This window comes from Ceratotherium simum, chromosome 34 (assembly GCF_057802395.1).
Source record: "Ceratotherium simum simum isolate JZ-2026a chromosome 34, ASM5780239v1, whole genome shotgun sequence".
Lineage (NCBI taxonomy): Eukaryota > Metazoa > Chordata > Mammalia > Perissodactyla > Rhinocerotidae > Ceratotherium > Ceratotherium simum.
The window spans coordinates 3,927,594-3,950,039 of record NC_141933.1 but is presented as its reverse complement, the minus strand read 5'-3'; the positions used below and the strand labels follow the sequence as shown (position 1 = coordinate 3,950,039).

The 22,446-nt window shown below is 45.6% G+C and overlaps 1 protein-coding gene across 4 annotated transcripts in view; it reads left to right on the top strand.

The window, feature by feature from the left end:
• The window catches only part of PPFIA1 (PPFI scaffold protein A1), a 95,428-nt gene extending 73,370 nt beyond the window's left edge, over positions 1–22,058 (top strand). For 2 of the 4 annotated variants that reach the window (XM_087422500.1, XM_087422502.1), the window contains 10 exons: positions 5,196–5,277; positions 5,381–5,581; positions 7,261–7,323; positions 13,125–13,300; positions 13,386–13,483; positions 15,143–15,318; positions 16,038–16,106; positions 17,005–17,170; positions 19,669–19,738; positions 20,685–22,058. In XM_087422500.1, the coding sequence (XP_087278626.1) occupies positions 5,196–5,277; positions 5,381–5,581; positions 7,261–7,323; positions 13,125–13,300; positions 13,386–13,483; positions 15,143–15,318; positions 16,038–16,106; positions 17,005–17,170; positions 19,669–19,727 (1,090 nt within the window). In that variant the 3' untranslated portion in view covers positions 19,728–19,738; positions 20,685–22,058. Of the gene's footprint in view, positions 1–5,195; positions 5,278–5,380; positions 5,582–7,260; positions 7,324–13,124; positions 13,301–13,385; positions 13,484–15,142; positions 15,319–16,037; positions 16,107–16,696; positions 16,914–17,004; positions 17,171–19,668; positions 19,739–20,684 lie in introns of those variants that run through there. The other 2 variants (XR_015549698.1, XM_087422501.1) reach the window with 2 other exon arrangements.
• The last annotated feature ends 388 nt before the right edge of the window (positions 22,059–22,446 follow it).

Below are 22,446 nucleotides of genomic sequence, written 5' to 3'. Positions count from 1 at the left end.
GTTGGTTTTCCTTTTGTGAAATCTGCCTCGTTTTAGTTCTCGTCTCAGAATCATAATAATTCTCTTGACTGGCATACTGTTGATTATATTTCAGGTGAGATGCTGTTGTTTCTGTTATTCCTCACAATACCATAGGAACACTCAGTCTTCTGGTTCCCTGTAAATGGAAATTTGTAGAAACTACTTAGCAAAATCTGATTTGAATGTTGCTATCTTTGAACTGTATAAAAATGTTTTAAAATCACTTGATTAAGTGCCATTTGCCTGTGGGAAAGTGAATGTCAGAACTAGGCTTTTTATCTCCTGGAGCCATGCTAGGACAATTTTGTCCCTTAGACTTTGCTGCTGTGTTTTAGTTCACATCCTCACAGCTACTGGAATAAAATCAGGAAGGTTTGTGGCGGTGCACCTCTGTCCTCCTCCCTGGAGTTCTATCTTCCTCCCCGGAAGTTTGTGTTCCCCGTGGGGTCACAAACTGTATAAATTTTTTTTTTTTCTTTTTTTTTTTTTAAAGATTTTATTTATTTTATTTTTTGCCCCCAAAGCCCCAGTAGATAGTTGTATGCCATAGCTGCACACCCTTCTAGTTGCTGGATGTGGGACTCGGCCTCAGGATGGACAGAGAAGTGGTGCCTCGATGCACACCCGGGATCCGAACCCGGGCCACCAGCATCGCAGCGCGCGCACTTAACCACCAAGCCACAGGGCCGGCCCACAAACTGTATAAATTGACCCAAATGTTTCACTCTGATTTCTAAATTTATTTTGTAATTCTCAGGAGGTATGCTTGAGCACTTGGCTGTGTGAAGACAGCCTTTATTATTTGTCCCAGACATGATTAAATGTCACGCGGGGGGGGGGGGGGGTCGTGCGTGTGTGCGTGCGCGCGCACGCATTGGTAGTAGGTGGGTTTCTCTGGAGCTGTAGTGTTCACACTGATGGCATCGGCTCTGAACTTCTCACTGTGTTACCATAGCTGTAACTGAGTCTAGGAGTGGGTCACTCTCTGAAATCTGTGGTCATACGTGGCAAGTTCTAGAATGTCCTAGTAAGTTGATAGGGAAAAATTCAAAGTATGAAGGTTATTTGTCTGACTCCAGTGGCTAATTTTAGTTCTCTCAGTTAACCAGAGATAAAATTGACTTTAGGAAAAACGCTTTATGTATAAATGTGGGAAAATGTTTGAGTTATCCAGAAAAAGTATTGTTTGAATATAGTTTTACATTTATGGCATTATGGATGTAAGAATCAAAATACATTTCTCAGAAATATTTCTTTTTATTAGTTACCTTAAAAGTGCGCCTTTAGCTGCTAAGGTTACACAGCCAAATGCATTCACTTTTAGAGAATTTTCAAGAACCTGGTAACTTTGGTGGAGAGCTGACTTCAAGTTTTATGCAAGTTACATAAAAGAGCGTGGTGGGCACGTTGGTGCTTGACCTGCTGAGTGAGTCTGTGGAGGACACCGCCATCGTGAAGGTAGACATCAGTAACGTTCACCCCACTTGACCGTGTTTCTGCCGTATTCCTAGACTCCCGGGTGCTGTCTGCACTCAGTCCCTTTAAGTGCCCTGCTGTTTTAAATGCTCTTTCCCGTTTCTGCCTGATTGACACTGTAGTGTGCTCTCGGGGTAAGTTGAGGTGGTGGGTTTGCTGTGCTAAGCGAGTGTTAAAACCCGCAGCCTTGGCTCTTACCAGCCTCAGCCTCTGACCTGAGCTTCCGGGGGAGTCTTGCTGGTTTTGATGAGAGCTGGTGCCTAGTACCCCGGCCTTTCCCCTCCCCGCCCCTCCTCGGGCTCTGACAGTGGGCCACACCCTGTGGCCGGAGCAGTGCTTTGCTGGGTCGCAGAGCTGTGTTTGTGACGTGAGCCCAGCAGGTGTTCGTGCAGGTGCCACAATGCTGCAGGTCTCAGCCTCAGAAGTACGAGGCGTGTGTGTCGTTTGGGTGGTACCAGTAATCTAGTGTCTGTCAGCAAAGCCCACACCACTGCTTGTCGTGAGAAATGACTACCTTTGTGCCTCTGTCTTAGTTGTAAAATGCGTGTGGTCATTCACAGATTACGTGACCTTTCTCTCGTACGTGTGCCTGGTCCCCAGGGATTTATTTAGCGTATTTCTGAACGTCTTTCTCCTCTGAGTCTGATGTTAAGGCTGGGCAGCATGCCGCCTCGATTTACTATTAGAGCAGGTATTGTAAACATCGGCCTTGGGGTCTAGACTTGATCTTAGAGGGAGAAGATCCAGTCCCAGCTGAGTAGCCCCAGGCTCTGCTGCCTGACCTTAGTGGTCCCAGTCTCATCTCTTTGCTTCTGCGGGGAGGCAGCCCTCACACTTGTCTCTCACCGAGATCACAGGTCGTAAGAGTGAGACAAAGCAGTGACAGAAAATGCGGCCTCTCCTAGCTGAGGAAGGAAATGTGTAACAGCAGAATCTAAAGGAGGCTTCTGTTTGCTTCTGGATGGTGGTTTGGGGCCGTAGAATCTGGGCAGATGGTGTACACCTTATTGCCCCAGGATATTGGCTTGTAATCAGCTTCTGCAGAAGAGTTGGATGCTTCGGGGGAGACTCATGGTGCAGAGAAATTCACAGGCGCTGGAGTCCCGCCTCCTTAGTTCTCGTGTTCTTGGCCTTGGAGCTAATGGCTGGTAGAAGGTCTCGTTCCCTGACAGTTAACTGTTGCTGAGGATTCAGCGCCTATCATAGTCATATCTCTGGTTGTGGTAACCTAGGAACAAATGGATGGTTCTGTTGATTCTTAGAAAGTGATTGAATGAGTACAGTCAGAAATGAAGGAGATGGGCTGTCTGTCTTAGGCCACTCTCAGTAGCAAACAAAGAAACGCAATTCCTAGATCCAGCGAGAAAGGAGCATATTTGTTCATGAAACGGAGCCACAGAAGGGCAGGAGTGGTGCTGGCCCCAGGCATCTCCAGGTCTGGTCTCTGCATCTTGTCGCCCTGCCCTCGGCACAGCTTCCAGGGCTGCTTCAGTCTCCTCCTCTCCCACGGCGCAGGGGCCTTCTTGACGTGATTGGAACAGTCACCCCAGAGGAGAACGGGGTGCCAGTGTTCCTGTCCGGGGTGGTGGTGCAGGGGTCAGGCTCCGTGTCTGGTCTTCTGGGTCACAGACTGGCCTGATGGGAGAGGGAGCCGGGAAGCAGAGAGAGACCTGGGCCGGCCTCCCGGCTCCTGGACTCTCCTGTGCCCTCACACTCACTCCCTGCCTCTCTTAGCTGCATCTGAGAGATGCGTCGTCCTCCTTCCATGCCTCCTGGCAGTTTCCTCAGGACGCTGGGCCTGAGCTGTAAAAGCCCAGAAGCACATCCGTGCTGGAGAAAACTTTCTGTGCAAGCCAACGACCGTTGCAGGTAGTCAGAAGGATGTGCGCCAGTCTCCACATCCTGGAGTTACCGGACCATTTTTAACCCTGTATTCCTTGTCTACAGTGAATATGTATTTCGTATTAAAGATGCAGTCTGCCAGGTGCCAGAGGCTCCCACTGCCCATTTAGTTCACTTCAGAGTGCGTGGATCTGCAAGCCCTGCTGGCCGGCAGCAGTGCCGTCCCCGCCCCTCGGCCAGGCCGGGCGGGCAGGACTCAGCCCTTGACCTGCTGTCCGAGTTCGGGTCTTGCCCTGCTCCTTCTGCCGAGGAGTTGTTTGTGTTGCTCGTGTGGCTCCTTTGGCTCACATAGGTGTTTGCATCAGATACAGCCGCTATCTTTGGAGAATTGGTCCCCAGGAAACAGAAAGTAACATTTAATTCAACACATTGAAGGTTCCTCCCACCCACTGAGGCCCTTCTTCCCCCTACTCCTTCCAGCATTGCCGTCCCGCGTCCAGGTGATCGCAGGTCCAGTGGGCTTGGCTTTTTTTTTTGTTTATGAGTGGCTTTGCTCATTTTAACTGGAAAAGTTTGTCTTTTTTTTTTTTTTTTTAACTCTACTTAAGCTATTAAGATATTTCTGGCATTCTATGGTATAATTATTCCTAGATAACTACAATATCTTATTCCCAGGAAACCTGAGGTTGACTTGAACACTTCCTTGAAATTTTATGTGAAACATTTTGAGCTTTAATTGTACATAGATGTCACATTCTTAAGAAAAGTCTAATACTGCTTGACTACATTGAGGAGCTGTTATATATCTTCAGAAGTAGAAGGTTCAGTGATATGGTCTGTAGAAATTACCACAGAGAAACGTCTCAGGGACGTCCAGGCGTATGTGGTAAATGGGCCTGTTCTCTCCACTCCAGCCCCATCTCCTCTCCTAGGCTTTCGATTTCTAAAACAGTTAGTGTCTTTTAGAAAGGCTTGTAAGGCAACAGCACAAAGACGTAAGGTAGGGTTACTAAAGCTTCTTGTGTTATCTCTTACACAACCATGTTCTCAGTAGACAGAATCATGTTTAAAGATGTTAATATGGTAAAATTACAGTTTGCTTACTCTAAAATGAGGCATACAGAGTATTTCTCATCTCATGAGGGACCCAGGACTCCTGGCTGCCTGCTGCCCGGTGGTAGCTGTCATTGCATGAACTTCTTAGGCTCACGGTCTGCCCTGAGCGTGCTGAAAGAAATGGTTGGAATTTAAATTTTCTGGGTATAAAGCCTGTGGGTTAAATCACAGAATGACCCAGTGTCTTAGTTTAGCAAATACCTAGTTCGCTAACTAGCAGCATGGGATAGAAACAGCCAAACTCCAGTCCATTACTTGCTACAGTGGGCCATCCTCAGTGTTAAAAATCTGCGCTGTTCTTGGTGTTTGTGGTGTTAAATACTGAACATCTTTGAAGCTGAACATCAAAGGCAGCCTCCACTGTCCAGACCCAGGTATGGCTTCCTCTTCCTCCGTATTTTCCCTCATTGTTTATAAAGGGAAGAGCGATTGTGTTTTACCTTGAATCCCCACCTTGGATACGAAGACTCTGCTGGGTTTTTTTAAAGTTGGTAATAATTCTTTAATTCTGCAAGGAGATGATTCTACAGAGAATCGTGTCGAGTCCGTCAGCACGTCATCCTTCAGGCATTTGTGATGTGTACCAAACCACCATTAGTGGATGGTTTAGAAGATTAAAGGAAAACGATGAGATATGTGCACTTTACTTCTGAATATTTGTAGAGAAAGAGCTCTGTTAACTTGCTTCATACATGAGTATGATGGAGATTCTTTCATTGTGACTGTCTGCTTATTCATAGGCATGAGCTGCTTGAGGAAGCCCGGAGACAAGGTTTGCCTTTTGCACAGTGGGACGGACCAACGGTTGTCGTCTGGCTGGAGGTATGACCTTTCCATCCTGGATCAAGTACGTGATTCGTGTGAACGTGTGCATCCGTTTCTCACCCTGTGCATAACCTTCTGGCCTCACGTCCCTTGTCTCCAGCTCTGGGTCGGGATGCCAGCCTGGTATGTGGCTGCTTGCCGAGCCAACGTGAAGAGCGGGGCCATCATGTCCGCCCTGTCTGACACGGAGATCCAGCGAGAGATCGGCATCAGCAACCCTCTGCACAGGCTGAAGCTGAGGCTGGCCATTCAGGAGATCATGTCCCTGACGAGTCCATCAGCCCCTCCTACGTCAAGGACGGTGCGTCTCCATAAGAGGAGTTCATACCCTATTTACGTTGCTTCTCCAGGTCTCTGGAAACACATCCAGAGTTCCAATGTAAAATTTCACCATTCAAAAGCATTACACCTTTTAATTTGTGGAAATTGGGTGGTTCAAAGATACTTTATTGAATGCTTTTGTAACAGCTTGGCTTCAGTGGCTACATTGTAATATAGAAACAGGAATTTCTAAAAACATAGAAAAGTAATGATCATAAATTTAAATATAAATTCATCCAAAGTGAAGAGAAAAGAGCTCAGATCCCCAGTTGCACTATAACTAGTGTTTTACTCTAATTTGACTTTGTGGGCCTGTTGGTGCTTCCATTGTGGGAGCTGTAGACCCTGGGAGCTCAGTGTTCTGAGCGGCCTATCAGTCTGTAGGGGGACTTAGACCAGGCATCACCTGTGCTCGTACAGTTGCTCCGTGTGCGAAGACCTGGCAAGTCCTTAGAAAGGGTCCTCCTAGTTGAAAAGGTTCAGGACTCATCTCATGACAACATTAATGGTTATTGGGAGATAAGGGCAGGCCAGCTGCTCGTTTCTGAAGTGCAGGCTCTTTACCTTGGCTCGGTTCCCACTCTGCTTTTAGCTTTTGGTCTATTCTAGAGAGAGAAACTCTGATTAAGAAACACAGAGCCTCACAGACGTACTCTCCTGAGGAGCAGGTCAGGGCCTGATTCAGGGCTCAGTTACTTTACACAGAAAGTGTTAGGAGCTTTTCTGTTTGTTGGTTTGATTTTGTCTCTTAGTAGAGAGTTGTGGTAAGGACAGTAAGCCTGTGTTCTCACCTGTTGCACAGATAGCTCTTCTCCCAGTGGCAGGTTTTGTCACGGTATCCAGTCTGGTCCCCGTTCCCCAATCGTTTTACGTTAGAGTGGCCTTTCTAGACATGAAGGTGCTGGGGTGGTTTTCCCACAGTTTGTATAAACTGTCTTCAGAAAGGGAGCCTCCTACACACTGAGTTTAATGGATGGTAAGGAGGAGCAGCCTCCCCTAGGAAGCTCCACACTGTGAGACTCGGGGTGTGGCCTGCTCCCCGAGGAGCACCCAGCGCCTGCTGGGGCCTGGCTGTCCCAGGCTGTGTGACGGTCAAGTGGTGCTGGGACTCCAGCAGGTTGACCTTGTTGGGCGTTCTTTTTGACGCACTCAGCCCCGCTCCCGACCTCTTCGTTACCCCCGGCCAGTGGTGCAGGACGAGAGGCCCGTCCCTGAGAGGCCTGCTGAGAGCCGTCTCCCGCAGTCCAGAGCCAGGCCTGGAACCACGTCCTGTGCTGTGCTTGTGCGGGCAAGGCTGTTTCACATGTATTGGATGGATGGTTACTAGAGAATCGTTCACACTTACCAGAAGTGCAAAATGTATTTTATTCTCTTTATATTTCACTACCTCAGGGGGTCAGCAGGGCCAATAAAGCTCTAGAAATCACAGGCTCTTCTTCTGTCACTGACAGCAGTGTTAATAAGGCGTGGTTATTCTTTAAAAAGGGGGCGAGCTTGTGTCGATGTTCTGTCGTTTTCTACGTGGGCATCTAAAATGAGAAGGGGGGAGATGGGCCTTCGCCTCCCAGCTCCTTCTGTGTGCCTGTGGCTCACATGTCTGCCCCCTTCCTCTCTGTCCCTGCTTGCCTGGCCCTGGATGTGGTCACTGGGTCACCCTAGACCACAGGAAATGTCTGGTTAACGCATGAGGAGATGGAAACGCTCACGGCCACGCCACGAACGGTCAGTCCCACCCCGAGCCCGTCTCCCTCTCGGTGCGTCCCCATCGTGAGCGGCGCACTTCCTGGTCTCTCTGTGGAAAACAGAAATGTCATTTACACTAAATTGTTCCGGATAAGTATTTCCTTTATGGTTTAGTTAAATGTATAAAATAGAATTCCTGTTTTGTCTTATTTTAGATTTTTTTCCAGGAACTTTAATTTGGTAGGCCCATTCTATTTAGAATAGATTTCATTCACACGTCCTTTAGGGAGAGGCCTCAGCTGAGCATTTTGATGCTCTGCCCCAGTTTTCTCCTTTATGGGTGTGCTTGCCGTGGGAAGTCGGCTCCTTGCATGAGAAATGGGAATTGTTGGTTTTGCATGAGTTTTGCATGATGCCTTGATTTTGTGAACTTTTCCCCTGGGTCAAGCTGCACCCTCCCTAAAGTTAATCTGCTTGCTTTACTAAGCTCACCAATACTAATAGTTATGTTCTTTTGCATTCCTAACCACGTAACATCAGGAAGATGAGGAGGGAAGCTGGGCTCAGGTTGGAGACTTTCTATAATATATTCTTCACCCTATGTACAGCAACAAAAAGAATTGGAGTATGAAAACTTGTAATTGACTTTTCTTGACGTTTTTAACATCTTAATTTTTATCAGAACATTGTTAATGATTTGAAAGCGTTAGAAGCAGAGCGTAGAATTAAAGAGTACGTCTCATGGACAATTTTGAACATTTCTCGTATGGAGCCATGGTAGTTCATTCTAATTAGCATAGATGGCTTTGTGTAACATACAGTCTTCTGTGCTAACTCTTGTGGCTTCGGCAGCTCCTGAGATCATGTGTTTAAGTCCCTGGTGGGGTAACTTGAATCACAAGGTCTACTGATGGGAAAATCGTATTCTAATAACTTCCCAGGACAAGAGTTGGCATGGAGACTTTACCTCTCTGTCTTCGTGTTGGTGTTTTACTAAGTACTGTCCTAATACTGTGTTGATCTACAGGCTTTCTTATTAATGGAATTCTCAGGAATTAAGCCTCTTCTCGCTTAATATACATTTGAGTTTCCAGCTCCCCAGCTGTTCTTCAAGTCACAAAAAGCTGTCCCACCTGTCTTGTAGCCTTACTTTGAGACAGCGTGACTAGAAAGAGCAGTTTCCCTACCTGTGACTCCACCAGCATTGCTGTGTCACACGCCAGGCGTTGGAGCCCCAGATCGAAGGCTGCAGGGGGCAGACAGGCGGGTTCTCCTGAGGCCCTCACTAACAGCCTGGCATTCAGGGACCTCACAAGGATGATTGTGTATCTGGGAAAAATCAAAATAATTTCAAATCAGGATTTTCCTGATTACAAGTTGATGGTTGAAACACCGGTTTCCCTCTATTTGTACTCCTAAAGTAAAGCCAGTTCTATCTATTTTTTTAACGAAAGAGGAGAGTAGTTGTAATATGATACTGTGAGCTGAGGATTTAGGCCTCTGTGCCACTCCTCCAGATAAATCTCCTCATTAATGATTTAACCTAGTCGTAGATATCTCTTGACGAGGCCAATGATGACCATCAGTCGATTAAAAAGGGTGCGTTTCGTAATTACTTAAATGTCAGTGTATTTTACACTGAGACGCAGAACTTTGTCACCACTTCAGTATGCAATTCTCTGCGTCAGGGGCACGAGGAGTAAATTGAATGAGCTGAACGTTTGCTTTCTGCAATGGAAATATAAATAAGGTTGAGTTGTGCTGATGCCACCAGAACGTTCAGTCTTCAGCATAAGCAAGAGCCGCTTTCGCTGGCCCCTCCACCAAATGAGAGGAAAATGAAGCGGCTTCCTGGTCTCTGAAACTGCCAGGTGCTGCCAAGGGCAGAAGTCACAGTGCTCCTTTCCTGTGCTGTTACCTGGTGGCCAGCTCTCAGGCCAAGGGGAAGTTGGAGATTTCCTCGGGCGCTCGGGAGGAAAACGTCAAGGTTTGGTCAAAGCCGTGGATGCCTTCATTTAGCAAGCAGCATCGGTGGGCTGTCTGTGTGGGACTGAGCTGCTTGCTGCAGACGCAGAAGTGAAGGGACAGCCACAGTCCCTGCCGTCAGCCCTCCCACTCTACAGGGTTCACAAAACTGCATCGTATTTGTGATCATTTCAGTGATGGAAAAGTAGACCCTGTGCAGTGGCGGTCTCTTCTAGCCCACACGTTCTCTGACCGTGAGAGACCCCTGTCGTGTGCTTTTTTCAGAGGGCTTTGCTGGCAGCCCAGGAGATGTAGGGCTCCCTGGGACCGAGCCTGATCCTCGGTTATTGACCTACGTTGTCTTCCATTATTGACCGCTTCAGAGGTGTGACTAGAGTATATAGTGAGTAAACAGAAATAGGGAGGGTTCTGCTTCCATGGAATTCTCTATTTAGAAATTTCTTTGCATTTTGTGCCCATTTAAACATACACAATCAGCAAGCAAGAAAATGATACCAGATGTTCATGCATGAGGATCAGGCTCATGACGTGAGAGTAAGGTTTGAAAGAGTGAACAACATGATAGTGTGATGATTTCCCAAAAATGTTTGATGTTTTCCCCACTCGTGGTTGTTTAGAGAAAATAGGGAAATATTTTTTTCTATTAGAATTTGAGCATTCTTGTTGGAGTTTGAGTCGTTTCTTCTGGCTCGGTTTGTTTAAATAATAGATAAGAGGCCATACTTTCACGACAGAACATGGTGGTAGTTGAGAGTTACCATTTCCAAGGATTCCATAATGCAATTACAGAATTCCTGTGAATGTAGCTGAGTCTTCTTGGATTGAGGTACAATAAGTGCCTTTTTTTGATTCTATGTATATACATATAACGTGTTTGTTTCTTTTTCATTGTACAAATCTTGTACATCTTCTGTTAGATTTATCCCTGAAGATTTCATGATTTTGATAACATTATAAATGGTATTTTTAAAATTTCAGTTTCCAGTTCATTTCTAGTATTTAGAAATACAGCTCATTTTTGTATATTGACCTTGTTTCCTGCAACTTTGCTCAAGTCTCTTTAGTTCTGATAGCTGTTTTCTAGGTTCATTTTCTGCATTGCTAATCAGGTCATCTGCAAATAAAGATAGTTTTCTTTTCCAATTCATATGCTTTTGATTTCTTTTTCTTGCCTTATTACAGTGGCTAGGAATTCAGTGCAGTGTGAATAAAATTGGTGAGAGCAGACATCCTTTCCTTGTTCCTGATCTTAGGGAGAATGCATTCACTCTTTCACCATTAAGTATGGTGTCAGCTCTGTATTTCTTGTAGATGCCCTTTATCAGGCATCTACAAGAGGCCGTTTTCATCCATTCCTAGATTGCTGAGTTTTCCATAAATGAATGCTGAATTTTGTCAAATGCCTGTTCTGCATCTTTTGAGATGATATTGTGATTTTTCTTTTGAGTCCATTGATATGATTAGTTTCATTGATTTTTCCCATGTTGACCCAACCTTATGTTCCTGGGATAGAGCTTGTCATGATATCTTATTCTTTTCATTTATTATTGATTTAATTTGCTGATATTCTGTTGAGGAATTTTGCATGTTCGTCTTTGAGGGATATTGGTCTGTAGTTTTCTTGTAATATGTTTGTCTAGTTTTGGTGTCAGGATAATGCTGGCCTCGTAGAATGAGTTAGGCATTTTTTCTTCACTTTTTTGGAATAGTTAGTGTAGAATTGGTCTTTTTTTCATAAATGCTTGGGAGGATTCACCAGTGAAGCCATTAAGGTAAAGATTTTGTGTGTGTGAGAGAAGAGAGAGTTTATAACTACAAATTCAAGTTCTAATAAGGTACAGGTTATCTGTTTCTTACTGAGTTGCTTTCATAAATTATGTCTTTCAAGAAATTTGCCCACTTTGTCTCGGTTGCTTAAATTTGTTCCAAGTTTTCCCTTTCAGTGTCTATAGGATCTGTACTGTTGTCCCCTTGTTCATTCTTTTTTTTTTTTTTTTGTGAGGAAGATAGGCCCTGAGCTAACATCCATGCTAATCCTCCTCTTTTTGCTGAGGAAGACCGGCTCTGAGCTAACATCTATTGCCAGCCCTCCTCCTTTTTTTTCCCAAAGCCCCAGTAGATAGTTGGATGTCATAGTTGCACATCCTTCTAGTTGCTGTATGTGGGATGCGGCCCCAGCATGGCCCGAGAAGCGGTGCGTCGGTGCGCACCCAGGATCCGAACCTGGGCCGCCAGTAGCAGAGCGCGCGCACTTAACCGCTAAGCCACAGGGCGGGTCCCGCCTCATTCATTCTTGATTTTGGTAATTTATGTCTTTTCCTTTTTCTTAGTCACTCTGGCTAGGGGTTAGTCAATTTTATTGATATTTATGAAGAAGCAGATTTTAGTTTCATAGTTTTATTTTTCTTGTTTCTGTGTCATTGAGTTCTGCTCTTTTATTGTCTTCCTTTTGCTTGCTGTGGGTTTCATTTGTTCTTCTTTTGCAAGTGTTTTAAGGTACAATCTTAGAGTATTGTTTTTTTTTGTTTTTTTTGTGTGTGTGTGTGAGGAGGACCAGCCCTGAGCTAACATCCAATGCCGATCCTCCTCTTTTTTGCTGAGGAAGACTGGCCCTGGGCTAACATCCATGCCCATCTTCCTCCACTTTATATGGGACACCGCCACAGCATGGCTTAACAAGCGGTGCGTCGGTGCGCACCCGGGATCCGAACCGGCGAACCCCGGGCCGCCGCAGCAGAACGTGCGCACTTAACCGCTTGCGCCACCGGGCTGGCCCCTTAGAGTATTGTTTTGAGACCTTTCTTCATTTATAACGTAAGTGTTTGATACTGAGTTTCCCTCAAGGCACTGCTTTAGCTGTGTCCCACAGTTTCTGAATATATTGTGGTTCCACTTTGATTCAATTAGAAATGTTTTCCCATTTCCCGGTGTTTTCTCCTTTGGCACATGGGTTATTTAGAAGTGTGCTAATTTCCCAATATTTGGGAGTTTTCTAGGTATCTTTTTATTAGTGATTTCTAATTTAATTCTGTTGATGTCAGAGAGCATAATTTGTATTGTATGATTTCAGTCCCTTTAACTCTGTTGAGGTTTGTCTTGGAGAATGTTCCAGATGCACTTGAAAAGACTGTATTCTGCTGTGTTTGTGTGGAGTATACTATGAATTGTCAGTCAGGTCAAGTGGTTGGTCGTGTGGTAGAGCTTTTGTCTGTCTGTTTTGGCTTCTGTGTTCACTCAGTTATTGAATCAGAGAGGAGGGTTGAGGTCTTGGGACTGTAATTGTGGATTTGTCTGTTTCTCCTTTCAGTTCCGTTGGTTGTTGCTTTGCTTATCTCTTCTTTTAAAACTCTTTTTCAATTCACTTTTTACACTGATTTTGAAATTAACAGATGTTTTTTGTTAAGGAAATTTGGAAAACAAGTATTAAAAATTAAAACCATCCGGAGAGATTTTTGAGTAGAGTTGGATTGTTCCTTCAAACTTGTTCATGAGTCGTGATCATTCTTTGTTGTTCTACTATTCTATATAAAAACTGTTTCAGAAAGATCATGTGTAGTCAGTTACATTTTTATTGTGGTTTGGTAGATAGGTTAAATTTATAAACACAAATGAATCATAGGTTTTCAATGGTATAATTCCTTTTGTATAAAATTTTACTAACAAATTTAAGAGGTAGTAAATAGGAGATCCAATTATTTTGAAATTATAAAGAACAATGTTGTCATTAGTTAGTTTAGCCTTTAAGAATACGTAATAGGTAAAAAAAAATCCAGTTTAAAGATGATTCAAACTGCCCTTGTGACATCTTCCGTGGATGTTTTCCTACACTGATGGCACTTAATCATTGAAAGCAGACGCTCGCGTACGGGGACATGAACCACGAGTGGATCGGCAACGAGTGGCTGCCCAGCCTGGGCCTCCCGCAGTACCGCAGCTATTTCATGGAGTGCCTCGTCGATGCGCGGATGCTGGACCACTTGACCAAGAAAGACCTCCGAGGGCAGCTGAAGATGGTTGATAGTTTTCACAGGTAAATCGTTGCAAATAGTTCCTGCTAGTTTGCTAAGAGGTTTTTGACTGTTGCCATCTCTAAGTTTTTTTTTTTTTGTAAATAGGAACAGTTTCCAGTGTGGAATTATGTGCCTGCGAAGGTTAAATTATGACCGAAAAGAACTGGAAAGAAAAAGAGAAGAAAGCCAGAATGAAATAAAAGGCTAGTACCTTATGTTTAATTGATTTAGCTTATTTCTGCTTCCCAGTGTATTAGGATCCTCAGTGATTTCCTATTTTTTAAAAAATTAGAAAATGCGTTAAGTGGGAAAACTAGTCTGGCATCGTTCCAGAGGAGGGAGGGACGGAAATGAGTACTTTCAAGATCCTCCTCTGTAGCCAGAGAACATGTGCCTATTTCCTTGAGCTTCCGTCCATCTGTAGGGTAAACGTCTCAAGGTGAGCCTTTCTCCTGTGACTGTTGTTCCGACACGTGTGCTCCTTCACTTAGAAACGCTGCTACACACTGTTAGGTGACAGCAGAGCAAAGAACAGGACTCTGCAGTGTGCTCACGTGGTTTAAGTGTGAAAAGACTGCTCTAGCATTCATCAAAGGCCTTCAGGAGCACAGGACGGAGCAGTGTGGTTCTGCTCCCAGGGCTGAGGGAGCGGCACGGGGTTACCGTCTCAGCGGGGCCTGAAGACAGTGGGGAGCTGCTTAGCAGGGGAAGATGGCGACGGCATTTCAGTTGAAGACGGGTGGGGAGATGTAAGAGGACACGGGGTGTTCAGCCAGAAGGCGGAGGTGCTCTCCGTCCAGGACCTTCTCACCCAGCACTCCTCAAAATGATCAAGGACAATAGTTTGCTTTTAAGTAAGACGTTAACAATAAGCTCAAAATAAAATCTCCCAGAATTTTCGCAATATAAACAAATCACTGACAATAGTGATAATAATCAATAAGACTTACTGAAGAACTCCAGGCACTTTCAGAGGTCAATTGTTTGATCTTTACCACAGCCTTGTGCGCGTTAAGTGCCCTCTTCATCCCCGGTTCTTACCAAGAGAGAATTGAAAGACAGAGACGTGGTTGAGGAGCTGGCCCATTTGAAGGATAGTCTGGTCACGATTGAGTTAATGTGAATCCTGAGAAAAACTAGAAGTCAGCATTTCTACCATATATATAGTATAAAAGGGCATTGGAAATGAAATGTGTAAATCAGTTTTGTTTTCTGTATCCATTTTAAATCTTTTTACAGTTGACAAAAGCTGTCTGAAAGTAATTGGTGATCATCTGGATGTATTTTTACAGAGTGGCTATTTTTAGATCTCTACTAGAACAAATTTAATAATTTATTACTTTGTGTAATAGAAGATCTTCCCCCAGTCTCTAATGTGCTGGACCATATCTTTAAGTTTCTGTCTTTTTAAAGTGAGACAACAAAAAAGGCTTCAAGGAAAAAAGCTTCAAGATTATAAAGGAGAGGTTTGTGTTGAATTGGGCAGGGTGTCCAGATACGGCGCCAGCTCCTTCTATCATGAGAAGAGAGTATTTCAGAAACTCTGAAGGGTCTATATGAAATGTGTTCGTTCCTGGTGGGCCTTCAGATTCTTCTGTGTCCTTTTCGTTTCTAACCCTGGATCCTCATCATTTTCTGTTCTCTAGAAAGTACACATACATCAAAACCTCATTCCTCTGGGGTTCACTCGGAGAATGAGTTCTGATGGGTCAGTTTCCATCAGATGGCAGAAGGGCCAAGCCATGAATGTCCCGATGCAGCGAGTGGTTGCCCACCTGCTTTCCCTCTCCTGTGTCGCAGGGTGTGCGTGAGGGAGACAGCTTTGTGAAGCCGCCATCGTCGTTGTTTCTGTTCCTCTGCAGACGTGCTTGTTTGGAGCAATGATCGAGTGATTCGCTGGATCCTGTCGATCGGTCTGAAAGAATATGCCAACAATCTCGTGGAGAGTGGCGTTCACGGTGCCCTGATGGCCTTAGATGAAACCTTCGATTTCAACGCACTGGCGCTCTTGTTGCAGATCCCTACGCAGAACACACAGGTGTGTCCCAGAGCCAGCCCAGGGCTCCACCCGGCGTTTAGTCGGCTCTCCCGACAGAGACGTGCAGCTGCATGACTGCGTGGAGGCAGAGCTGGACAACCTCAGACACCCGGCGGTCTCCTTCTGTGCTTGACCACAACACAGAGGCTCAGGACCAGCAGGCTTCACTCTCCACTACCCTTGCCCGTCCTCCTCCCGTTTTCTCTTGCAAGGGCGAGAGTCTCGCAAGAATCAAAACAAGGGGAGACTTCATTCAAGTCCGTACGCTGGTAACAGGGACACGTGTTTAGTTCTTACGTGGAAAGAGAACCACTCATAAGTTTGCCAGGTGGAGAGTTTACTAACTTTTATTCTAGGGGTGGTTGCCGGGCATAGTTCTTTTTGACTCATGGGCTTATCTAAGAATCAGGAAATCTTTTATTCTTCTACAGAAGATTGTATGTCTTTTACCAGTAAACCCCCAGTCTCCCCACCAGCACCAACCCACACGGCACACTTTTGTAGATAATTTCCAAGAGATCAGGGATCCCTCTCCCTAAAAGCCCATCCATGGACTCCACATTAAAACCCCTAATTTAACATACTACCATGGCTCAAGGCGTTTATAGCTTGAGGTTTTTTATTAAAGTTTAGGTTTGAAAAACAGTTGTGGTATGCTAACATCCTTCACATGAGATTGATGAAAGCTCTGGGATATCGTTGTTTTGCTCTGGTTTCAGGCTCGTGCTGTCCTGGAAAGAGAGTTCAACAGCCTCTTGGTCGCGGGGACTGACAGAAGGTTTGATGAAGTGAGTTTTCAGCCTCCTGATTTCTCAGTTTGTGTTAGATGTAAATTATCTGCTATACTCGTGTGAGCCCTATAGTCAGGGTGTCTCTTCTAAATGTGGGGGTAACCTTACAAGTTAACCTTTGCTCTTAAAAATGTATTAACAAATGAACTGTTAGTCAACTAATGTTTTCAGTAAGAGGTTTTTTGTTTGTTGTTTTAAGGTTTTGCTATTTAACTTTTGATACCCCTCAAAAATGTTTTTCACATCAGAAAATACTGGTTGCAGCCTAGGAATGGAGGCTCTAAGTTGTGTCCTGGGGGCAGCTGGATGTTTTACCCCAATCCAGAGCCCCTGAGTTTTGGGGAAATGTTTCAGAACTATAGTAAAAACAAAACAAATTGTTAATTTCCTCTTATATAAAATTATGACTCCCTTATTCCCACACTGTTTATTATTTCCTTCATTAGACCTTGAGAAAATTTGATTTGACAAGACAGTAGACGGACAGCTAAAGAAGCACTTGCTGGCCCTCTCCCAGCTCTAAGACAGAATTGTTTACAGCTTGGATACTGTTTTTAAGACAAATAAAAATGTATTATCTTATATAGCAAGAAGGTGATTTCTTCAAGATAAGAAGCGAAACACGGTGATCAGTACGAGGAACACGCACCCGGGTGGCCCAGGGCCGTCCTAGTCCTACCTGGTTAGGGCCCCAGCCTAAGTGTTACCCTGCCTGTCACTCTCAGAAGTTCCCAGTTTGGGCGCTGAATCCCGTAGTTGTCAAGAACGGGGTTAAGTACCTGTGAACAAAAACGCCGTGACAAGGTCAGCAGCCATTTGAAGGGCTGGTAACTGTGCTGTCTGCTTGTGTCCTTCAGTGTACGATCAGCCCTGGTTCTGTCCTTTAATCCCCCAGGACGATGACAGAAGCTTTAGGAGAGCGCCTTCTTGGAGAAAAAAGTTCAGACCGAAGGATGTTCGTGGCTTAGCTGCGGGGTCAGCAGAGACTCTGCCCGCAAACTTCCGGGTCACTGCCTCTCTGTCCTCGCCCTCCATGCAGCCCAAGAAGACGCAGCTGGACGGTACGTGGCGCAGCGCCCAGCCTCCCGTGGGCAGCACGAGCAGCTTTTCGGCTGGAGCCTTAATAATGGTGTAGAATGGCCAACTTAATATGCTACAAGGCGTCTGAGTACTGCTGCGTGCCCAGGTTTAAATGTTTTACAGTTATTCCTAACATCTGTTCATAAAAGTTCAACAATAATATAGTATCTTTTTTAGATTCCTGTCTGGTTGAATATTAGCGTATTCTTCCAACTAACAACGCTCACCATCGTGTGTGTTCTCAGCGCGTTAGGTTGTCGTCCGTTCCTGTAGAGCTGTGCGTGTGACAGGCCACGCTGTGAGGCTCTGTCATGCAGCGGTAGTGCAGGAGTTTCCAGACCACGTCGGTTACTCCTGGGGCCTGTCTCGAGGCTGGAAAATGACCGAGGCCACTTTACACAACACACGGTGTCCACCTCTGTGCACTCTGCCTCTCCTTTCTTCCCTGCGTCCCCACTGTCCCTTGTCCCTGTCGTTAGACTTTGTACAGACGGAGACAGGGAAGAAGGGGAGCCTGGGTGCAGCACTGGAGGTGGCCGGTCCTGTGGATCCCCCAGCTCTGCCGTTGTAATTTCAGATCAGGCCGGTGCTTTCCCGTTGCCCACTGCGCTTGAGAACAGTTAGTAGTTAGGACTTGGCCGTGGTTACTGACAGTGTCCCCACGCGATGACAGGATCAAGAGCCAGGCTGCTGGGTTGGAATCTGGCTCTCCCACTTAGGAGGTGCACAGCCTCGAGCACTGCGCCTCAGTTTCCCCGTCTGTAAAACGGTTGTCATAATAGTGTCTTCCCCATCAGCTGGTGGTGATGGTTAAATGACTGATTCACATAACGCTCTTAGAAAGTGTCCACACGTCCTAAGTCCTGTGTAAGTGTTAGCACTGAGGGTCACTGTGGTCATCTTCCTTTACAAGTGACGGCACTCTCGTTTTTGAGGCAGGTGGACAGGCTGTAGGAAAGGAAGTGGCTTTAGAAATTGTACTGAGGTGGCTTGTACAGTTTTTCCTGTTATTAGCCCTTCCCATAAGTAGGTTTATAAGTGTTGCTCTCATTTGCCTATATCAAAATCAGTGAAAAGTGCATTTCTAGAAAGCCTTTGCTCACCTGGAGACTTTGGCTAGGACGGCTTACAGGGCAGCATTGTGATTAGAAAGCTGCATGTCTTTGCAGCATTCAGTAATATGCTTAATGGGGAAAAAACAGCAACTTGTTAAAAAATAGCATTTTTCTTCCAAGGAGCTTGCAGATAATTTTTATAAATTTAACTGTAACTTGGCCTTCAACTTACTGAATAGTCTAAATGAGTCCTTTCTTATTTGCCTCATAGCTTCATTTCCATCTTCCTCATTATAAATCACCTTTTCCCTGTTAAAGATTAACAGCGATATTGAGATTAGAGGTTACATAAATTAAAAATAAACCTAGAAAAAGGTGTAGGGAATATATTATATGGAAGATGACTTTTTACCCTTATATGATAACTAAGGCATAAACCTGGTAAAATGGATTGTTTTAATGCCTTTTTAAATAAGGGACTGTAAGGTAAATTGCAGCAGGTCTCCTGGGATCTTAGAATCAGAGGATTTCTAAAGATCATCCATTCTCACCAACAATACAGCTGTCTTAATGTCTCTTCTAGAACGATGGCAAACTGTTGATAAAATGTGTTCCTGGTGTAGCCGTGGGAAAACAAAAAATGTATAATTGGAAGTTGTGAATATCTGCTACCGATTTTTGAAAATTTCTCATCCAATTTGCAAGGGAAAATTGGGGCTCACCTCCTGGACCATGCAGTGTGTTTCTTGACAAGAACACATCATCAGTGGACACATTGTTTGGGTAGAAACTGAGGCTGGGCTTCAGTTTTCTTAGATGAGTCACTGTCCTCTGCCCAGCCTGGCAGCCCCACCTCTGGGAGATCCACTGGACGCTCCTGGGGAGGGCAGGACGTGCTTCCCAGGCAGCTGCAGAGAGCGGGTGAGAGGCGTCCCTTCTCCCTCTAGGCCAGGCCTGTGTCTGATTCCATGTACCTGTGCCCTCAGCGGGCTGGTCACATCTCACGTGCCCCTGGGTTAGTCACCTCATACCATCCTTAGGGATGCAGTATTTAGGGCCGAAAGAAAAGTCTAGGTGCTCTACAAACCTAGAGGGTCTAAGGAGAAAAAGTTGCAGTTGTGTAGTTGTCTTTTACACAGACGGACAGCAGGAAACCGTTTATGTCACCCAAGGCGTCACTGCTATTTTGGGGTTAACTCCGTGTGACCCCCAGGGCTGCCTGAGATGAAGGGAACCCCCATGTGGCGACACTTAGATTCTCCTTCTCTGGCTCTCCACTCCCACTCCCCCTCTAGAAGTTTCCCTGGAACCCTCAGTAGGTGCTGTTGTAGGTGTGAAAATGTGTCTGTACTTGTGCCCCATGTGACGTTTGAACACTAACCGCACGCTGTGTTTGCACGCTTCCTCTCGTGGGTGTCGGACAGGCAGTGTGTCAGGAACGCAGAGGCTGGATTCTGCCGCAGTCAGGACTTACTCCTGCTGACGCGTCCGTCGGTGAGTAGAGAGCCACGTGACCGAGCCTGTGCTGGGGTGGCCGAGCGTCCAGATGGTGCTGCTGGCTTTGCCGGGACGGCCCAGCTCAGTTAGCATGGGAATTTACAGAATAGACACGCACGAGCCCCTCTGCACCCACACGATGATTTTGGGGTTCTCTACGCTCACAGTTGACCATGAGGAGGTTTGTGTGTCCTCGTTTGTTAAGGAAAGAAACGTGTTTCCACTTAAACCTATGAGTGCTGGTTTATTTTAAGTGTCTGTTAACGTCCTTTTGGGGTGGGGAGGCAGGAGAGCAGAGCGTGGTGGGAGAAGACTGGCTCAGCTCTTAGCTGTGGCCACCAGGGGTTAAGAGCACCAGGCACAGTGTCTCTCCCCTTTGACATTGACGTCCACACTGGGCTAGCTGACTTTGTTAGAAATACCCATTCTCGAATAAAACAAGCCCCGAAGTGTTAAGTGTCATGAGGCTGTACCACTGTGTGACGCTAACAGCCTTTCCGAGCAGAGATGGGTTTTGAAAAACAAACCCGCGCTGCCCTCACAGGAATGGAGTTACTGAGTGACCCGCCTTGCTCTGAGGGTGGTGGTTTGGGGCGCGGGCCCAGGAGCCCAGCCCTCCTCTCGTGGCTCTGAGGGCCTGGGGAGGGAGGGAGCTTCTGCTCTGCCCTCTTTTCCTGTCTCAGCCGGAACACTTGATTGGTATCTTAATCTTTTTTTTAGTTGGTAACTTGTAGACACATGCCAAACTGAAGTCAAGGAAGAATTCCCTCGTTGACACGCGTGGTCCTTGAGATGTTAGCTAAACTGTCAGAGCAGCTGCAGCGCAGAAAGTGGGGGAGGCTCGGGGGGGCTTGGGCGGAGCTCGGGCCCTGAGGTCACAGGTCTTCACTGGGGTGGCCTGTCTGTCTGAAGACTGACCCTTCTGTTTGTGCTTGTCTTCCAGTTTACCCACACTACTTCTACAGATGACCCGCAGCGCTCTGAATCCAACAAAGACGGCATTTTAGAATTCAGTGGAATCTTTAATCTGTTAATACTTGTTATATGGACCCTAAGATATTTTATTACAGAGTTTTTAATTAGTGAAAAATTCATGAATACCATAGAGAAAATATTTTAGAATTTAATGTTTCTTATATTTATGTAAACATATGACTTCATTGATATAGTTACTTACTTTTTCATGTATATCCAGGCTATAAATATCCTTTCAAATCGATTCTGTTCTTATATCTAATTTTAGTCTTTCAAATGAATGTACTGTAATGCCTGTATGTATAAATCCTATGAAAAAATATAGGGCTTTTGTAAATCGTGCGTTTATTGTAATTATCATTAATTTTTTAATAATAATCCATGAGAGAAAAGGATTTTACTGCGTTTGTGCGATCATCATGACACGGTGTGCATTATCCTTACAAATGTAACCAGCTCTACAACAATCATTTTGAAATAAGCAGACTTAATTTCAAGCAATTGTTGTATTTTAGTGACCTACCTTACTGTACTTTTTCTAGCAAGAAATGCTTTCTTCTGCAGCGTGAACAGGTTAAAAGTATGTGGTGTTAAATATCAGCTTCTAATCAAGTTTGGGCTGAAAGGATTATCAGAACACTATGAACCTCTCTGAGGGCCGGGTCACTTGCAGAGCCTCGTCCCTGGGGACTGGGCTGGCTTGTCGTCGGTGGCCGGCGGAGGCCAGGAGCTGGAAGGACGGACCTGGGTGGGGGAGCCTGGGGCCCACCGCAGCCTGCACCCCCCCGGCTCTGCTCCCGGACGCAGCGTTCGCCCACCCAGCTGCCCTTCGAGGACCAATCAGGAAGCACCGTGCGCTCTCTGCAAAGACGCTGGTGCACAGAGAAGATGAAGGCACGGGGTCCTGGAGATGATGTAGTGCAACTCTACTAAAGCCTTATTTTTTCTTCTGTAAATCATCTTTTTACGTTTGTTTGTCAACATGTTGAAAGGATGGACCTAGTGGTACATTTTTAGATTTTGATGCTCTAGCCGTTTTGGACTGTCCAAGTAGCAATTGTAACTTTTACTTTGTAAATGGCACATTGAAGAGCCAGCCAGCAATGTGTTCAGATCACGGTGCGTTATTTATTATACAGCTGATTTATACGGAGAGAAGACGCGTCTTTTTACATTTGTTTCTGCCTTTAATTTCCTTGTACGATTCATTGTTCCTGTTCTGTTTTTCTATTAATCTTTTGTGAACTTCCTGATTCTGTAACAAAGTGTGTACAGTCTACTTTTGAACTATTTTTATCACAGTATTATTTATTGCTTTCTTTCAATAAAGTACTGAAGCATTTTCCACTGCCAATAAAGAATACTGGGAATAAGCAGTAATTATATTAAAACTTGGCTGCAGCCGTCTTACCTCACGCTCAGGTGATAACTGGGGGCAGCGTCATCATGTGGACATTCCTGTAGAAACCTGTTGATAGAAGACAAAGTCTGGGAGACGGAAGCATAGGATGAGGACGAGCAGGTGGTTCCCGCCCTCGCTTCTGGTGGCCCAGGCGCTATCTCATCGCTTCCTGGGGGACCAGGCCCTGGAAGAGTCACAGACCCTGGCGGTCCGGGAGCCTGTTGTCCGCTGGCTCAGACGAAGTCCTCAGCCGTGAGCCAGTCCAGCGTGGCAGAGGAGGGCACATGCCGACGAGCCCAGGCAGGCAGGGCTGTCCAAACCGAAGGGC